At 48.0% G+C, this 20155-nt stretch overlaps 1 protein-coding gene across 1 annotated transcript in view; it reads left to right on the top strand.

The window, feature by feature from the left end:
* Positions 1-20155, top strand: part of si:ch211-202p1.5 (uncharacterized protein LOC103909337 homolog) — a 61685-nt gene that overhangs the window by 19851 nt on the left and 21679 nt on the right. Inside the window, exon 2 of the mRNA XM_038816686.1 lies at positions 6856-7030. Within this exon, the coding sequence (XP_038672614.1) occupies positions 6856-7030 (175 nt within the window). The remainder of the gene's footprint in view (positions 1-6855; positions 7031-20155) is intronic.

The following is a 20155-nucleotide window of genomic DNA, read 5'->3' as shown; positions in this document are numbered from 1 at the left end:
GATCGAATTTTTTGAGGAAGTGATGAAGATGATTGATGAGGGTAGGGCAGTGCATGTGTTTTCATGGGCTTCAGAAAGGCCTTTGACAAGGTGCATCATGGCAGACTGGTACATAAGGTGAAGTGACATGGGATCAGAGGTGAGGTGGCAAGCTGGACACAGAACAGGTTTGGTCATAGAAGACACAGGTTAGCAGTGGAAGGGTGAGTTTCTGAATGGAGAGCTGTGACTTGTAGTGTCCCGTACTGAACCGTTGCTGTTTGTAATATCTGTCAATGATTTGGAGGAAAATGTAACTGATCTGATTAGTAAGTTCGCAGATGACACAAAGATTGATGGAATTGTCAGAGGATAAAGCAGGATCGTTGGAGACTTGGGCAGAGAGATGGCAGATGGAATTAATCTGGACAAATGCGAGGTAATGCAGTTTAGTAATACAGGTGGCAAATAGACAGTAAATGACAGAACCCTTGCATATTCACAGACAGAGGGATCTAGGTGTATAGATCCACAGGTCGCTGTAAGTGGCAACGCAGGTGGGCAAGATAGTCAAGAAGGCACACGGCTTGTTTGCCTTCATTGCCCAGGGAATTGAATATAAAAATTGGCAAGCCATGCTGGGGATTTTCACAGTAACTTTATTGCAGTGTTAATGGAAGCCTACTTGTGACACTAATAAAGATTATTATTATTATTAGCTGCATAGAACCTTAGTTAGGCCACACTTGGAGTAGAGTGTTCAATTCTGCTCGCCACACTACCAGAAGGATGTGGAGGCTTTAGCGAGGGTGCAGAAGAGATTACCAGGATGTTGCCTGGTATGGAGGGCATTAGCTATGAGGAGCGGTTGAATAAACTCGGTTTGTTCTCACTGGAACGACGGAGGTTGAGGGGCGACCTGATAGAGGTCTACAAAATTATGAGGGGCATAGACAGGGTGGATAGTCAGAGGCTTTTCCCCAGGGTAGAGGGGTCAATTACTAGGGGGCATAGTTTTAAGGTGCGAGGGGCAAAGTTTAGAGGAGATGTGCGACAGACGTTTTTTACACAGAGGGTAGTGGGTGCCTGGAACTTGCTGCTGGAGGAGGTGGTGGAAGCAGGGACAATAGTGATGTTTAAGGGGCATCTTGATAAATACATGAATAGGATGGGAATAGAGGGATACGGACCCCGGAAGGTTAGACGGGCAGCATGGTCGGCGAAGGCTTGGAGGGCCGAAGGGCCTGTTCCTGTGCAGTACTTTTCTTTGTTCTTTGTTCCGACCAAAATTTACCACCTTAGAATTTTTTGTGCTGAACTTCATTCACAAATTATTTGCCCATTCTGCAAGTTGCTTCCACTTCTGTGTCAAAGTGAGTTGACAATATGTCCGGCAATCCATCCATGTAAACCCAAAGGTGAATTGGCTGAGGTTTGTGGGATCCCCATTGAGTTTGGGCTCCTCCCTAATGTTGCCTTGTGAATTATGGTGACCGGTTCTTCACAATGTTGATTTCCAGGTGCGCAGACAGAGATAGAATCTGAAACTCCATGGTGTCGAGAAATTCAGACATGAGGAGAAGAGGGCAGGTTTGCAGCAGACACATACTGGGGGTAACCTGTGAGACAAACTCATCAGGGTGACTTACCCCTGGTAAGGGGTACTACCCCAGGGGACAGCACGGTAGCATTGTGGATAGCACAATGGCTTCACAGCTCCAGGGTCCCAGGTTCGATTCCGGCTTGGGTCACTGTCTGTGCGGAGTCTGCACATCCTCCCCGTGTGTGCGTGGGTTTCCTCCGGGTGCTCCGGTTTCCTCCCACAGTCCAAAGATGTGCAGGTTAGGTGGATTGGCCATAATAAATTGCCCTTAGTGTCCAAAATTGCCCTTAGTGTTGGGTGGGGTTACTGGGTTATGTGGATAGGGTGGAGGTGTTGACCTTGGGTAGGGTGCTCTTTCCAAGAGCCGGTGCAGACTCGATGGGCCGAATGGCCTCCTTCTGCACTGCAAAATTTTATGATTACAGTTACATCTGACCATGCTACAGCTATATATCTGTAAGTCTATTCCAGGGATATATGTTCTAAAATCTAGGCCAACACTCCAGTCCAGTTTGAGGGAGCACTGTCAGAGGTGTTGATTTGTGGATGCGGCATTGACCCCAGTCCTGTATTGCCTCGCGGATGGATGTGAAAGATCCCATGGCACTATTTTGAAAAATAGTAGGTAAGTTCTCCAATGTCCTGGCCAGTATTTATTCCCCAGTCAAAATTGCAAAACACAGATTATCTGTTCTAAATCAAATTGCTGTTTGTGGCAGCTTGCAATGTGCCTAGGAGCACATTGAGTTGTCATCTGATTGTGAAAGACCCCAAATAAATTCTTGTTTTTTGAGTTTATCATTTTTTTTTCTATCGAACCGGGGAGCACCGCATGATTTACACATACCGCCCTTCTGAATGCACTTCTGGAGATTTGAAGCAAAGGTTCCAAGAGTAAAGCCCCTCCAGTCCCCATGGCAACGTTATGAAAAGTCACGATGGCCATAACTGATGACAACTGTGCCCAATTCCTGGAAATTTGTAATTGTGAATCAGTTACATTCACTGCTTTTGGAAGAAAGACTTGCATTTAATAAGCCCGCCAATCATCACAAAACACTTGAAAGCCAATGAATGACCTCTTGAAGGCTAGTCGGAAAGACAGAAGGCTACTTGCCACCAATAAATGGCCACAAGCAGCAGTGTGGTATCAACCAACTAATCTGTTCTTTTTGTGCGATGTTGATTGAGGGATACTATTGGCCAGGAAGCTGGGGGTAATGGCCCCGATTTTCAAGATGGCGTCATGGGATTTTTTTTTTTACATCCACCCCGGCATGGTGTTGAAGCTTCTCTTTAATGGCTTATCCTCACGGATAGAATCTCAGTACTCCATCGGCAATGTCAGCCTTGCTTTTAGTGCACAACCCCTGGAGTGGGACTAGAACCAGGAACCTTGTAATTTGGAGCAAGAATTCAACCAAATGTGCCAACACAGCGCACGTTTTTCACAGTCTAGAACATGCCACCTGAGGGTGCACGAGTACACAAGAAATAGGATCTTGCGGCCCATCGGGTCTGCTCCACCATTCAATACGATCATGGCTGATCTTGGCCCTCCATTACCCCGTCCACACCCCATATTCCTTAATTCCCTGAGAGACCGAAAATCTCTCTATCTCAGCCTTAAATGTATTCAATGATGGAGCATCCAGACTCCTCTGGGGTAAAGACTTCCAAAGATTCACAACCCTTTAGGGCAGCAAGGTAGCATAGTGGTTAGCACAATTGCTTCACAGGTCCCAGGTCAATTCCCGACTTGGGTCACTGCCTGTGCGGAGTCTGCACGTTGCACGTCTGCAGTCCAGAGATGTGCAGGTTAGGTGGATTGGCCAGGCTAAATTGCCCTTAGTGTCCAAAATTGCCCTTAGTGTTGGGTGGGGTTATAGGGATAGGGTGGAGGTGTGGGCTTGGATAGGGTGCTCTTTCCAAGAGCCGTTGCAGACTCGATGGGCCGAATGGCCTCCTTCTGCACTGTAAATTCTATGGATGGGATTCTCTGGTATTCGGCGGGGTGGGCCTTACCGGCGCCAAAGAGTGAACCACTCCGTGAACCACTCCGGCGTTGGGCCGCCTGGAAGGTACGGAATCTCCGCACCTTCGGGGGCTAGGCCGCTGCTGGAGTAGTTAGCACCGCGCCATCCGGCACTGAAGGGCCTCTGCCAGCCGGCGCGAGTTGGCGTATGCGCAGGACACCGACGTGTTCCCAGAACCACTTCCGTGATTCCTGCGCATGCTCAGGGGGTTTCTTCTCCGCGCCGGCCATGGCGGAGCTCTACACAGGCCAGCGCAGAGGGAAAGAGTGTCCCCACGGCACAGGCCCGCCCACAGATCGGTGGGCCCCGATCACGTTCCAGGCCACCATGGCGGCCACTCCCCGGGGCCCCGCACCCCACCGAGGACTCCGCAGGCCGCCCTCAGAGACAGGTCCCGCCGGTACAAACCTTGCGTAATTCACGCCAGCGGGACTGGACGAAAACGGGTGGCCACTCGGCCCATCGAGGCCCGGAGAATTGCTGGGGGGTGCACTACCAAAGGTCCCCGACAGGCGCGGCGCGATCCACGCCCCTGCCAAAAAACCGGCGCCGGAGAATTCGGCAGCTGGCTTCGGAGCTGCGGGGCGGGATTCATGCCGACCCAGGCGATTCTCCGACCCAGCACAGGATCGGAGAATCCCGCCCTCTATCTATATTTGAGTGAAGTAATTTCTCCTCATCTCAGTCCTAAATGAGACTGTGCCCTATGTATTGTAGATTCCCCAACCAGTTGAAACAATCTCTCAGCATCCACCTATTAAGGCCTTTCAGAATGTTGTGCTTTTCAAAAAAGATCAATTTTCATTCTTCTAAATGTCAGAGAATATATGTTCAATTTACTCAGGCTCTCGTCGTAGGCCAACCTCCTCATCTCGGGCACTAGTGTAGTGAACCTTCGCTGTACTGCCCCCAAAGCTTTTTTCCTTCCTTAAACACGGAGACCAAAACTGCAGGGTACTGGGTAGATGGCTGCCCTCTATGACTGTGAGTCTCTTGGGTGGTCTCACTTCATCCTGGGTTCTTCATCCTGTGACCGACTACTTCTCGGGCCTTGGAACCTTCATATTCTTGCCACATAGGGCGACACGCTAGCACAGTGGTTAGCATTGTTGCTTCACAACACTACGATCCCGGGTTTGATTCCCGGCTTGGGTCACTGCCTGCGCAGAGTCTGCACGTTCTCCTCGTGTCTGCGTGGGTTTCCTCCGGGTGCTCCCGTTTCCTCCCACAAGTCCCGAAAGACATGAGGCGCAATTCTCCGCACTCACGACGGTGCGGAGAATAGCGGGGGTCGTAAAATTTCACGGCCACGCTAGTCCGACGCCCTCCCGCTATTCTCCCCCCCCCCCCCCCCCCCCCCCCCACGCCCGACTCCCGATACGAATCGCTGCCACCGTTTTTTTACGGCCAGCAGCGATTCTCAGCTGGCCGATGGGCCGTGTTCCAAGCCCTTTACGGCTGTTTTTACGAATGGCAAACACACCTGGTCTGGCCGTTCGTAAATACGGCCGTAAAGTGCCGATTTTTAAAACCATGGCACCGATTGGCACGGCCGTACCACGGCCGTGCCAAGGGTGCCATGGGCCCGCTATCGGGCAGCGGGTCCGATACCCGCGCACTCTTTGTCCTTCCGCCGCCCCGCTGTATCACTTCGCGGGGCGGCTGAGGGGCATCCCGGCCCGCGCATGCGCGGGTTTCGCGCAAATGCGCGATGACGTCATCCGCGCATGCGCGGGTTGGAGTCTTCCAATCCGCGCATGCGCGGCTGACGTCATATTAACGAAATTCGTTAAGCCCGCGATGCCGGAGTTTACGGCGGCGGCATGCTAGCCCCGACCGGGGACCAGAATCGGTTCTCGGTCGGGGAGGGGGGGCTGGCGTCAAACCCGCCCGGATTTGACGCTAGCCTTACGATTTCTCCCTGTGTGGGAGAATCGCGCCCAAGCTGTTAGGTAATTTGGACATTCTGAATTCTCCCTCTGTGTATCCGAATAGGCGCCGGAATGTGGCAATGAGCGGACTTTCACAGTAACTTCCTTGCAGTGTTAATGTAAGCCTACTTGTGACATTAATAAAAGATCTTTCTTCCTCCTGTGAAGTACCTCTAGAAAAGTGAAGGCTGAGGGGTGATCTGAACGGAGAGGAAGTTAAAAAATAACACACGAGGGCAAAAGGAATGGGAGGTTTTATTTTTAGATAAATAGGGGTGGGAGAATGCTCATGTGCAACATAAACACCAACTTGGATCAGTTGAGCCAATGGCCTGTTCGTATAGAGCTGAGTTTTCGGCTTGCCCGCAAGTGAAAACATCTCTGTCTTAACAAACCCTTTCGTAATCTAATACACTGTCATCAGTTCCCCCTTCAGCCTCCTCTTTTCTAAGGAAAAGAACGACAAGTCTGTTCAGTCTTTCATGATCACATAACTGAAAGCTCGCTGCCTCCAGGTTTGCAAATCCTGTAACTTAATCTTTAACCTTCTTCACGCTGCATCCCTCGAGAAGATGTTGAGTAATACACCTTCACAGACTCCTTGGCCCAGGAGATACGGCTCATCGTTGAAGCACCAAGTTGTCCTGTTGACATGGTACAGGATGGTTATCTTACTGGACCAATAGCCTACACTACAGGTTGGGAGTCATAACATAGAATATAGTACATACAGTGCAGAAGGAGGCCATTTGGCCCATCGAGTCTGCACCGACCCACTTAAGCCCTCCTTTCCATCCTATCCCCGTAACCCACTAACCCCTCCGAACCTTTTTGGTCACTCAGGGCAATTTTATCATGGCCAATCCATCTAACCTGCACATCTTTGGACTGTGGGAGGAAACCGGAGCACCCGGAGGAAACCTACGCACACACGGGGAGAACATGCAGACTCCGCACAGACAGTGACTCAGCGGGGAATCGAACCCGGGACCCTGGCGCTGTGAAGCCACAGCGCTAGCCACTTAACTGTGCATAAAAACGCATTTTGTTCACTAATGTTGAAATCTGTTGAGCCCTTACGTGTTTGTGGCCTAGCTGTAAGTCCAGGCCCTCAGCAATGAGGTTGCCTCTCAAATGGCCTCGCTGCCCCAGCACGCCGTTTAGCTATCTTGCGATGTATGGTAAACACCGCCATGCCCTCAATGCCAATGTCCTGGGATTGGATACCAAAGGAATTGTGGTGAAAGTACCCCAGATCAGTCTTCAATGCCTCCCCGGTGCTGTAATCTTTTTGTTGTTGTTACAGGGAGTTCCGAGCCTCTTGCTGGAGACTTGGTCGATTCAGAGACGGTCGGAGATAAGGGACCGGGAGGGGCCCACTCGCCTCTACACAGAGCCAAGCGATGCTCTTGCAGCAACATGCAAGACACAGAGTGTGTTTACTTCTGCCACGTGGGCATTGTCTGGGTCAACACACCCGGGTAAGTGATCTCTGCAGCCGATTGATTCAGCAACAATTGTTTTTACTCAGGTGTGACAATTCCAGAAGGCTTTGGGGTCAGGTAACTTGAATGTGCCAATGCTTTCCTGTCTGGCCGATTGTCGTCAAAATGCCTCTGGTTCACCAATGTCCTTCAGAGAAGGAAATCTTCTATCCTTACCGGCTCTGGTTGTGGTTGACACTTAACTGCCCCCCCCCCCCCCCCCCCCCCCCCCCCCCCCCCCCCACTGCCCCGCCAAGCAAGCCACTCAGTTCAAGGGCAATTAAGGATGGGCACCAAATGTTGGCCCAGCCTACATTCCAAGAACAAATTTTAAAAAGTGTTATTTTCAGGTGTAAAATTTCCAGATGTGAAATTTCCAGATGTGACACACTCAGGTTTGACATTTCCAGGTGTGACACATTAAATGTATGATATTTTCAGGTGTGATATTCCCAGGTGTGACACACACAGGTTTGACATATCCAGGTGTGACATAAGAACATAAGAACTAGGAGCAGGAGTAGGCCATCTGGCCCCTCGAGCCTCTTCCGCCATTCAATGAGATCATGGCTGATCTTTATGTGGACTAAGCTCCACTTTCTGGCTCAAACACCAACCGCTCTAGCAAATAGCTCCCCTGGGATATCAGTTCCAGTCCTGCCCAAGTGTAACCCGTCCAGTTTGTACAGGTCCCACCTCCCCCAGAACCGGTCCCAATGCCCCAGGAATCTGAAACCCTCCCCCTGACACCATCCATTCATCCTATATATCCTGTCATTTCAACTCTGACTAGCACGTGGCACCGATAGTAATCCTGAGATCACTACCTTCGAGGTCTGATTCTTAACTTCCTTCCTAGCTCCCTGTATTCTGCTTTTAGGACCTCCTCCCTTTTTTTACCTATGTTGTTTGTACCAATGTGTACCATGACCACTGGCTGTTCACCCTCCCCCTCCTGAATATCCTGAAACCGCTCCGAGACATCCTTGATCCTAGCACCAGGGAGGCAACCTACCATCCTGGAGTCTCGTTTGCGGCCACAGAAACGTCTGTCTATTCCCCTTACAATTGAATCCCCTATAACAATTGCACATTACACTTATCACCCCTCCCCTCTGCAGGAGAACCAACCATGGTGCCACGAGTTTGGCTGTTGCTGTTTGCCCCTGAGAGGCCATTCCCCTCAACAGTATCCAAAGCGGTATATCCGTTCTGCAGGGGAATGGCCACAGGAGATTCCTGCACTACCTGCCTCGCTCTCTTGCTCTGTCTGGTGGTCACCCATTCCCTTCCTGCCTGCGGAGCATGAGCCTGCGGTGTGACCATCTCTCTGTACGTGCTATCCATGATACTCTCCGCCGCCGCTCCTGCTCCACAGTGTCTCCAGCCGCCGCTCCTGCTCCTGAAACTCAAGCTTCCAGGAGCTGCAACTGGAGACACTTCCTGCACACATGCTGACACTGGGGACTGGAACTGTCCCCAGCCTGCCACATGGAGCAAGAGGAGCAGACCACACCTTGGTGCTGTCCTGCCATGAATTATTCCTTTAAATTAAACCTTTGAAATTAAACTTTTGTGTCAGATTAAATCCAATCCCCGTGTCCTATTTAATTAGATTTTTTTTAAACTGAGTATTTATCCCTCTTGAGCTGACAAAAAATTTAAAATAGTTATTTAATTGAAATTAAAAAAGTTATTTAAATCAAATTTAAAATAGTAATTTAAATCAACCCAAAATAGTTATTTAAGCCAAATTAAAATAAAAAAAAATAGTAATTCAAATCAACTTAAAACTGGTAAACTAAATCAAATCAAAACTAGTATTTAAATCAGTAACTCCAGATATTCACATTTAGCCCAGTCTGACTTTCAGCCAATCAGGTCACAGTCTCATACACAGGTTTGACATATCCAGCTGTGCCACACACAGGTTTGACATAACCAGGTGTGACACACACAGGTTTGACATATCCAGCTGTGACACACACAGGTTTGACATATCCAGCTGTGACACACACAGGTTTGACATATCCAGCTGTGCCACACACAGGTTTGACATAACCAGGTGTGACACACACAGGTTTGACATATCCAGCTGTGACACACACAGGTTTGACATATCCAGCTGTGACACACACAGGTTTGACATATCCAGCTGTGAGACACACAGGTTTGACATATCCAGGTGTGACACACACAGGTTTGACATATCCAGCTGTGAGACACACAGGTTTGACATATCCAGCTGTGATACACACAGGTTTGACATATCCAGGTGTGACACACTCAGGTGTGACATTTCTAGGTGTGACATTTCTAGGTGTGACATATTAAAGTTGTGATATTTCCAGGTGTGATATTTCCAGGTGTGACATTTCCAGGTGTCATCATCACATTGTCCTGGCAGGAGTACTGATGAAGAACATTGAATTTGAAAAAGGAAAGATGTGTGACTTAATTTTAAAATTATCTCATAAATTGTTGGGCAGAATGTGATGAAGTTTGTTTTGTTAAATAATGTGGTGTAAAGATTGTGTTAAAGTTTCCCAAGCTCAAACATGGAAGAGATGTGGACTCCGAATCAGAAAGAGGATCAAGCTAGAAAGAAGGAAAGAAAGAACTTGCATTTATTCAGCACATTTCACAACTTCAGGATATCCCTGAATGATTTACCAGCACTGAAGCACAGTTTGCCTTCAGTGTCATTGCTGTTGAAAAGTAAATAACATGGCAGCCAGATCTGTGCACAGTTGCACCACTCCCTTTACATCTTGGCATAGTTTTGTGGCTGCCTTGTGAGTTAATGACCCATTACACTAATCAATGGACCCAGCAGAGCCGACGCCAATTGAGTTCCTGAAGTAGGCCGAGAATGAGCGAACTAAACCCACCACCCGCACCCTATCAACCAACCCCTTCAACTACGTCAGAACAGATGTGGGCAGTTCTGCATCTACTGGCGGATTGGGTTCAGTGTCTCAGAATAGTGGGGAGCCCACTTTGAGTGTATAAGTCAGCTATTCCCACCAATTGGTGCCAGTTCTGGACACAACACTTCAGGAATGATTTCAATGCGCAGAAAAAACATTTGTGGGAAAGGTTCTGGAGATGAGAAACCTTGGTTACGGAGATGGGTTGGAGAAGTTGGGTCGGCATTCCTTGGAGGAGAGATGGCTAAAAGGAGACCTGATAGAGATATAGGGAATATGCAGTGAATGGTAGAACCCTCAAGAGTATTGAAAGTCAGAGAGATCGAGATGTACAGGTCCACAGGGTCACTGAAAGGGGCAACACAGATGGAGAAGGTAGTCAAGAAGGCATTTGGTATGCTTGCCTTCATTGGCCGGGGCATTGAGAATAAGAATTGACAAGTCATGTTGCAGCTGTACAGAACCGTAGTTAGGCCACACTTGGAGTATAGTGTTCAATTTTGGTCGCCACATTACCAGAAGGATGTGGAGGCTTTAGAGAGGGTGTAGAAGAGATTTACCAGGATGCTGCCTGGTATGGAGGGCATTAGCTGTGAGGAGCGGTTGAATAGACCTGGCTTGTTCTCATTGGAACGACGGTGGTTGAGGGGCGACCTGTTAGAGGTCTACAAAATTATGAGGGGCATAGACAATGTGGATAGTCAGAGGCTTTTTCCCAGGGTAGATCGGTCAATTACTAGGGGGCATAGGTTTAAGATGCGTGGGGCAAGGTTTAGAGGAGATGTACGAGTCAAGTGTTTTACACAGAGGGTAGTGGGTGCCTGGAACGCGCTGCTGGAGGAGGTGGTGGAAGCAGGGACGATAGTGACATTTAAGGGGCATCTTGTCAAATACATGAATAGGATGGGAATAGATGGATAAGGACCCAGGTAGTTTAGAAGATTTTAGTTTCGACAGGCAGCATGATCGGCACTGGCTTGGACCTGTTCCTGTGCTGTACTTTTCTTTGTTCTTTGTTCTATATTCAAAATCATCAGGGGTTATGAAGGAATCTAGAATGAGAAGGCACAGATTTGAAGGAATTAACAAAAGAAGCAGAGACAATATGATGATCATTATTTTCATGCAGTCAGTGTTCCATCTGAGAGCATGGTGGAGGCTGGTTCAATTGGAGCATTCAAAAGGGAGGGCCATTGCAGACACGATGGGCCAAAAGGCCTCCCCCTGTGCTGTAACCATTCTGTGATTCAGTGAAGTAGGAAGCAGTCTGTATCCATTCCTTCAGGGTAGCCAGATAATTTGTTCTTAGCCTGGAGAAGTGGACCCTTTGGAGTTTATTCCAGTATTTATGATCTCAGTAACCTAAACTCTAAATTAGATAATGAACCTCGAACTGATATATAACATGAGGACATCAACATGTACTACTGGTAATGTCATTACACCATCATCACAGCTGATAGCCAACAGACCTACCCTCTCTTGGCCTGGTCTTCCTCATGTGGGCGGCATGGTAGCACAATGGTTAGCACTGTTGCCTCACAGCGCCAGTACCAGGGTTCGATTCCCGGCTTGGGTGAGTCTGCACTTCCTCCCCGTGTGTGCGTGGGTTTCCTCCAGGTGCTCCGGTTTCCTCCCGCAGTCCAAACATGTGCAGGTTAGGTGGATTGGCCATTCTAAATTGCCCTTAAGTGTCCAAAAAGGTTAGTCGGGGTTACGGGGATAGGTTGGAGGTGTGGGCACCCTTTCCAAGGGACGGTACAGAGACGATGGGCTGAATGGCCTCCTTCTGCACTGTAAATTCTATGATTCTATGACTTCCCACTCTCTCTTTCTTTCACCCTCCCACTTCTTCCCATTCTCTCCCTCCCCCTCACAACCCAACATTCCCCATGCCAACTGTGTGTTTTCAGCGCTGGCTCTTACTTTTGGGTCAGAACGTTGTGGGTTCACTTCCTAGTGTGGGCGGCATGGTAGCACCATGGTTAGCACTATTGCTTCACAGCGCCAAGGATCCGAGTTCAATTCCCGGCTTTGATAATTGTCTGTGTGGAGTCTGCACGTTCTCCCCGTGTCTGCGTGGGTTCCCTCCGGGTGCCCCGGTTTCCTCCCACAAGTCCCTAAAGACGGGCTTGTTAGGTGAATTGGACATTCTGAATTCTCCCTCTGTGTACCCGAACAGGCGCCGGAATGTGGCGACTAGGGGATTTTCACGGTAACTTCATTGCATTGTTAATGCAAGCCTACAAAGATTGTTGTTACTATTATTACTTCCAAATCTAGACCGCTGCACGGCAAAGTTTGCATTGCTACAAGGCTGTTAGCCTTGTCCCTAAACAAGGACCCTGTCCGTCATTCTTGTGGCTGGAGGAGAACTTGGCACTTTTGAAAAAGGGGTGGGGTGTCCTCCCCAGTGTCCTGGCCAATATTAATCCCTGAGCCAAAATCACTGGCACAGATTATCTCACCATTCCATTGCTGTTTGTGGAAGCTTGCTGTGCACAAATTAATTGCAGCATTCTCTACATTACCGTGGCGATGGCACTTAATTGGCTGTAAATGTGCTGAGTACATGAAAGGTAAAACATAAATGAGCATTCCTTCTTTCTTTACAAGTAAGCTCAAATATAGGCTATAGATTTAGAGGGTTAGAAACACTACCTAGCTTCTGGATCTTACCTCTTTCATACCCATACAAATATATAAGCCGCAGGCACCCACATATAACAGTGCACTCTCAAGCTGCTTGCAATAATAAATATTTCACAGGGTGGGTCTTTTTTGTCTGCACACTATATTTAACATCAGAGATCAGCTTTCATTATATTGAGGTATTTGTGTGGAACTATAATTAAATCCCTTCAGCAGTCAGGCATCTGTGGATGAACACAGAAGTAGTGCTGCAGGAAACAAGTTATGCAGTGTGTTGGTATGGTCAGTAGGGAGAGAAAGAGCAGATGTTATGAGTAGCCATTCATTCCTTCATTCACTCATTCATTCCTTCATTCACTCATTCATTCATTCATTCACTCGTTCATTCATTCCCTCATTCATTCATTCGTTCATTCATCATTCTCCCCATGAGGTTTCAGCACATTGTCAAAGCTAGTGTCCCATGAAGGGAAACATTTCTATGATCATCATTTGAGTTGAGCGAGAGAGTGAAGCCTGGAGAGAGAGACCTCAAAACTGATATTTCCCCCCGTAGGGATGGTTGAACCAAAGACGTTGTAGATATACTGAGAATTTTACGATCTCGAGACATCCCAAAGCTAATTGTGCTCATTTGAAAATACAATCACTTTTTTATGTAAGTACGTATGGGCATTGCAAGCTTCCACCAAGAGCAGTGAGTTGAAATGAAAATCACTTATTGTCACGAGTAGACTTCAACGAAGTTACTGTGAAAAGCCCCTAGTTGCTACATTCCGGCGCCTGTCCGGGGAGGCTGGTACAGGAATCGAACCGTACTGCTGGCCTGCTTGGTCTGCTTTAAAAGCCAGCGATTTAGCCGAGTGAGCTAAACCAGCCCCTTAGGTGTTAGGTGTCTAATGAGATAATCAGTTTGTCCCAGAAATATTGGTTGAGGGATGAATGTTGATCAGGACACTGCGGAGAAACCGGCTGCTGGGCTCTGAAATAGTGCCGAGGGATCTTTTACATCCACCTGAGAGGGTAGATGTAAAAGGGCAGCACGGTAGCACAGTGGTCAGCACTGTTGCCTGACAGCTCCAGGGTCCCAGGTTCGATTCCCGCCGAGGGTCACTGTCTGTGCGGAGTCTGCACGTTCTCCCCGTGTCTGCTTGGGTTTCCGCCGGGTGTTCCGGTTTCCTCCCACAGTCCAAAGATGGGCAGGTTAGGTGAACTGGCCAGGCTAAATTGCCCTGAGTGTCCTAAAAGGTTGGGTGGGGTTACTGGGTTACGGGGATAGGGTGGAGGTGTGGGCTTGGGTAGGGTGCTCTTTCCGAGGGCTGCGCAGACTGGATGGGCCGAATGGTCTCCTTCTGCGCTGCAAATTCTATGATTCCATGTAGCTTTGATTTAACATCCATTAGAAAGAAGTGCCTGACCTTGGGGTAATAGAAGATGCATCAAAAATCTATTGGCATGATCACACAGAGATTGGATGTTGATGTTTGCGACTTGGATAATTTGAAGTGTGGTAGCCCAAAGTTTAGTTTTGAGGGGCAGAATGGTGGAGAAATACGAGCAGAAGACCCAGGAGTAGGCAAGGCGATTGACCATCAGGAGAACTGTAAGAAATTTCACGGGAGCGTAGTAAATGCGAAGAAATGCAAGGTGATTTGGACAGGAAGGATAAGGAGAGACTTTGGCTCAGAATCTGCTGGAGCCTTCAAGTCGAAATATATTTGCCTGAAAGTGAAGATGAACAATGGGAGCCAGGGAGCATCTGGGACCTTTGGTGAACAGCTGGATCAACAGTCTACCTCCATAACCAATGGGATTTAAAGATTGAGAAAGTAACAGTGGGACAACAGATGGATGCTGCAAGGTAGAATAATGAAAGGAGTAGAGGAGGTTTCTGGATTAACGAACGCACACCTTTGAAAGAGGAAAAATAGAACATTGAGTATCCAGCCAAACCTTAAACTGATATATGTTATCACTCAAGCAAAGGAGGTATTTACGCCAAATGCAATAATTATGACCATTGCTGGCCCAATTTGGGCAGCACGGTAGCATTGTGGATAGCACAATCGCTTCACAGCTCCAGGGTCCCAGGTTCGATTCTGGCTTGGGTCACTGTCTGTGCGGAGTCTGCACATCCTCCCCGTGTGTGCGTGGGTTTCCTCTGGGTGCTCCGGTTTCCTCCCACAGTCCAAAGATGTGCAGGTTAGGTGGATTGGCCATGATAAATTGCCCTTAGTGTCCAAAATTGCCCTTAGTGTTGGGTGGGGTTACTGGGCTATGGGGATAGGGTGGAGGTGTTGACCTTGGGTAGGGTGCTCTTTCCAGGAGCCGGTGCATACCCGATGGGCCGAATGGCCTCCTTCTGCACTGTAAATTCTATGTAAATTCTCCAGTGTTAATCAGAAGACAGAATGTGCTGAGAAACCCAATATCGTTTGCTACAGCAATCATGGTGATCACAATGATGATGGTGGCCATGGCAATGATTGAGGCTATGGAAACGATGGTGGCCATGGCAATGATGGCGGTCACGGCAATGATGGTGACAATCTACAGAGCTTTAAAGCGGGGCAGGCGCATGGACTGTGTCAGTTGGCCAGGCCAGGCCCAGCTACACCACTCAATGGGATCCCCACTGCTGTTTACACATCTGAAGAAATCCACCATGCAATATGCAACTCACTGATCTTGTGCATTCCTGTAGAGTTCACTTGCAATTGTCTCCAGGCTGTTCTTGAGAAATCCCAAATCCTCAATGATCGTGGCCAAATCATGAATGTAATTGAAATTTATCCCTCCATTTCTGTTACTGTTTCAACATTCTCTGATGATAAATCTGAGGTTAATCACGCACCTTGAGCAGGAGTCAATATGCAAATCACAGTCACTGGCTGACTCCTGCCTAACAAAACTAATTATAATTTAAACAAAAAAAGCCCACATGGACTGTATACATTTTCATTAATTGCCTGTTTGTAAAAGCGCTAAACTATGAGACTAGATTGCATAGATGAACCTTGTATCTTTTTCAATTTGGATGATTAAGCGGTAAACAAATTGAGTTCTGAGTAGAATTAAAAGGGTTGTTCTTCGACAGGCAGGCTCCGACCACTGGGGTGCCACAAGTGTCAGTGCTGGGGCTCCAGCTATTCACAATCTGTACTAAAATTCTCCGATCCGGGTTTCCCCACCACCGCAGCCAGCGAGAAGGGAGAATCTGGCGCTCAGCCTGAACTCTGTTCACTGCAGCAGCACGGCAGAATCCCACCGGTGTGACTGTACGGAGAGATCCGGCCTACATCACTGATTTGGACATGGGGACCAAAGTAGGTGGGAATGTGAGTTGAGATAGATCGTAGAATTTACAGTGCAGAAGGAGGCCATTCGGCCCATCGAGTCTGCACCGGCTCTTGGAAAGAGCACCCTACCCAAGGTCAACACCTCCACTCTATCCCCATAACCCAGTAACCGCACCCAAGGGAAATTTTGGACACTAAGGGCAATTTATCATGGCCAATCCACCTACCTGCACCTCTTTGGACTGTGGGAGGAAACCGGAGCACCCGGAGGAAACCCACACACACACGGGGAGGATGTGCAGACTCCGCACAGACAGTGACCCAAGCTGGAATCGGACCTGGGACCCTGGAGCTGTGAAGCAATTATGCTATCCACAATGCTACCATGCTGCCAGATGCAAAGAGACTTCAAGCGGATTTAGACCGGCTGGGTGAACGGGCAGGAGCATGGCAGGTGGAATACATAGAACATAGAACATAGAACATATAACGATACAGCGCAGTACAGGCCCTTCGACCCTCAATGTTGCACCGACATGGAAAAAACTAAAGGCCATCTAACCTACACTATGCCCTTATCATCCATATGCTTATCCAATAAACTTTTAAATGCCCTCAATGTTGGCGAGTTCACTACTGTTGCAGGTAGGGCATTCCACGGCCTCACCACTCTTTGCGTAAAAAACCCACCTCTGACCTCTGTCCTATATCTATTACCCCTCAATTTAAGGCTATGTCCCCTCGTGCTAGCCACCTCCATCCGCGGGAGAAGGCTCTCGCTGTCCACACTATCTAACCCTCTGATCATTTTGTATGCCTCTATTAGGTCACCTCTTAACCTTCTTCTCTCTAACGAAAACAACCTCAAGTCCATCAGCCTTTCCTCATAAGATTTTCCCTCCATACCAGGCAACATCCTGGTAAATCTCCTCTGCACCCGTTCCAAAGCTTCCACGTCCTTCCTATAATGAGGCGACCAGAACTGTACGCAATACTCCAAATGCGGCCGTACTAGAGTTTTGTACAACTGCAACATGACCTCATGGCTCCGGAACTCAATCCCTCTACCAATAAAGGCCATCACACCATAGGCCTTCTTCACAACCCTATCAACCTGGGTGGCAACTTTCAGGGATCTATGTACATGGACACCGAGATCCCTCTGCTCATCCACACTACCAAGAATTTTACCATTAGCCAAATATTCCTTATTCCTGTTATTCTTTCCAAAGTGAATCACCTTACACTTCTCCACATTAAACTCCATTTGCCACCTCTCAGCCCAGCTCTGCAGCTTATCCATGTCCCTCTGTAACCTGCAACATCCTTCCGCACTGTCTACAACTCCACCGACTTTAGTGTCATCTGCAAATTTACTTACCCATCCTTCTGCGCCCTCTAGGTCATTTATAAAAGAATACGATGTGAAAAAACGTGAAGTTACCCACCATGGTAGAAGATGCAGAAAGGCAGAGTATTTCTGAAATGGTGAGGAATTGGGAAATATTGATGCCCAAAGATACCTGGGTGTCATTGTTCACTCGCTGCTGAAAGCTAATTTGCAGACGCAGCAAGCGATCAGGAAGGCAAATAGTACGTTGGCCTTTACGGAAAGACATGAGTATAAGAGTAAAGATGTCCTGCTGCACTTTTATAGAGCCTTGGTGCACCTGGAGCACTGTGTGCAGTTTTGGTCTCCTTTACTAAGGAAGGATATACTTGCCATTTACCAGACTGATCCCTGGAAAGGAGGGATTGGCTTATGAGCGGGGATTGATGAAACTGTATTCTCTAGTGTTCAGAAGAATGAGAGGTGATCTCGTTGAAACCTATAAAATTCTTACAGGGCTCAACAGGTAAATGCAGGAAGGATGTTTCCCTTGGCTGAGTTCTAGAACCAAGGGACACAGACTCAGAATAAAGGGTCGGCCATTTAGGATCGAGGTCAGGAGGCAATTCTTCACTCAGAGGTGAATCTTTGGAGTTCTCTACCCCAGAAATATGTGGAGATTCAATCATTGAGTATTAAAGACATAGTTCAATAGATTTCTAGTTAGGCGGCACAGTGGCTAGCACTGCTGCCTCACAGCACTCAAGGACCCGGGATAAATTCCGGCTTTGGGTGACTGCCTGTGTCTGCGTGGGTTTCCTCCGCGTGCTCCGGTTTCCTACCAGAGTCCAAAGTTGTGCAGGTTTCGGTGCATTGGCCGTGCTAAATTACCCGCTGCGCCCCAAGATGTGCAGGTTCGGTGAGGTTATGGGGATAGGGCAGAGTGGTGGGCATAGATAGGGTGCTTCTTTGGAGAGTCGGTGCGGGTTCGATGGGCCGAATGGCCTCCTTTACACAGTAGGGATTCTATGATACCAAGGAATATTGGCTTATTGTGGGAAAATGGCATTGAGATTGAAGATCAGCCATGATCTAATTGAATGGGTGAGCTGACTCAAGAGGCTGATTGGCCTACCCCAGCCTGTTATTGTGTCTCTATGTTCCTGCACTTAAAATAAGTGGATGGTCTGATAAGAACGTAATCAACTTAACAATGTCAATTTGATCACCCCTTAATTTCCTTTTGCCAAGGATCTACAAGCCTAGTACATGGAGCCCAGCCCTGTTGAAACACTTTAAGCCCCTGTAACATTGTTGGTAATTAAAACCAATGATGTTACTATTGTTGTACATCACTAAAACAGCAAGATTAATAGGACACTTGATAAAAGTTTTCAAAATTTCAGTGAGTCAGGCACTAATGGTGGTGCGTTCCAGTTCACATGGGGAATCGGAGTTGCTGTATGAACATGCACTTTAACATGCCTGTTCTAGTCTGGAACTACAGGTATTGATGGTAGAGGCCCCAACATTCCTTCCATCACATGGCTGGCCAGGAATCTGCCCGCTTTACCACCTGCCATCGGTGTTTGGTGCCCAACCTGCTTCGCCACATTACTTCCTCGGCCACTGCTTCCTGGAGCAGAACTCGAACCCCAATTTTCAAGCTTTGAGGTCTGGTTGCTGCTGATTGCACCACCACACTGCCAATGAGTCAGACAGGTAGCACAGTGGTTAGCACTGCTGCTTCACAGCGCCAGAGACCCGGGTTCGATTCCCGGCTCGGGTCACTGTCTGTGTGGAGTCTGCACGTTCTCCCCGTGCCTACGTGGGTTTCCTCCGGGTGCTCCGGTTTCCTCCCACAAGTCCTGAAAGACGTGCTTGTTATCTGGATTGGCCATTCTGAATTCTCCCTCTGTGCACCCGAACAGACATCATAGTGTGGCGACTAGGGGTTTTCACAGTAACCTCATTACAGTGTTAATATAAGCCTACTTGTGACACTAATAAAGATTATTGTAATTATTATAATAACCAGAGGATGTCAATTCAAACTCACTGTTAAAAGAAAGCAGGGAGAGGCTCGGAGAGGTCGTTTTTTTCAGGGGGGCTTTTGATCAGAAACAGCAGTGCATTCATAATCCCCAATAGCCTTTTCAAGTCATGTGCATAAATATTTGAAGGAGGATAAGATTGTTGAAAAGAAAAATGAAAGAAAGACTTGTAATTGTATCACACTTCCCCCAGCCTCGGGATACGCCAAAGAAAGCACTTTCCAGCCAATGGAGTATTTTTGAATTGTAGTCACTATTGAAATTTAGGAATTTTAGAAACATGAGAGGGGGGGGGGGGGGGGGGGGGGGGGGGACGACAAAATACCACACAAGCGCTCTTAAAAAGCCAGCACAAAACGGGATAAATTAGAGAAACATTGTGTTCCCTTCCAACTCCGAGCAAGTGCCAGGTCTCCACTCAGCATCTCAGTGTGTGCTTCGCAGAAAAGCAATGTTGCACTGCACTGCAAGCAGTGGTTACATGTGGCTTTCATTTCCTTGGGTTAATGTAGACCGTTTGAACACAGGTTTGCACTCCGAGCACAGAGTCAGAGAGTAAGGTCAGCCCAATCTGTCAAAATAGCACCACATGTTTGCGAAAGAAAATATATATCCGCCATCTTGTTTCGGAGGGATCATAAGAATCTTTGATGTCAGCTAAGTGTTGCAGCATTGAACACGGAGAACATTGTGGAGCCTTAAACAATCACGGAGAAGGGACTGAAAGCGTCTTGTCCTGGAGGGAATGTGATGTAACCGGGGGTGTAAGTTAAAGTTTGTCAACGGCGTCCTCTTTCTGCGGTCACGGTAATGCGTTGATGTACACGTTGTCCACTCCTTGCCTAAGATCCTCCGCT

The sequence above is a fragment of the Scyliorhinus canicula genome, chromosome 1 (assembly GCF_902713615.1).
Source record: "Scyliorhinus canicula chromosome 1, sScyCan1.1, whole genome shotgun sequence".
Lineage (NCBI taxonomy): Eukaryota > Metazoa > Chordata > Chondrichthyes > Carcharhiniformes > Scyliorhinidae > Scyliorhinus > Scyliorhinus canicula.
This window is presented reverse-complemented; position numbering and strand designations above follow the sequence as displayed.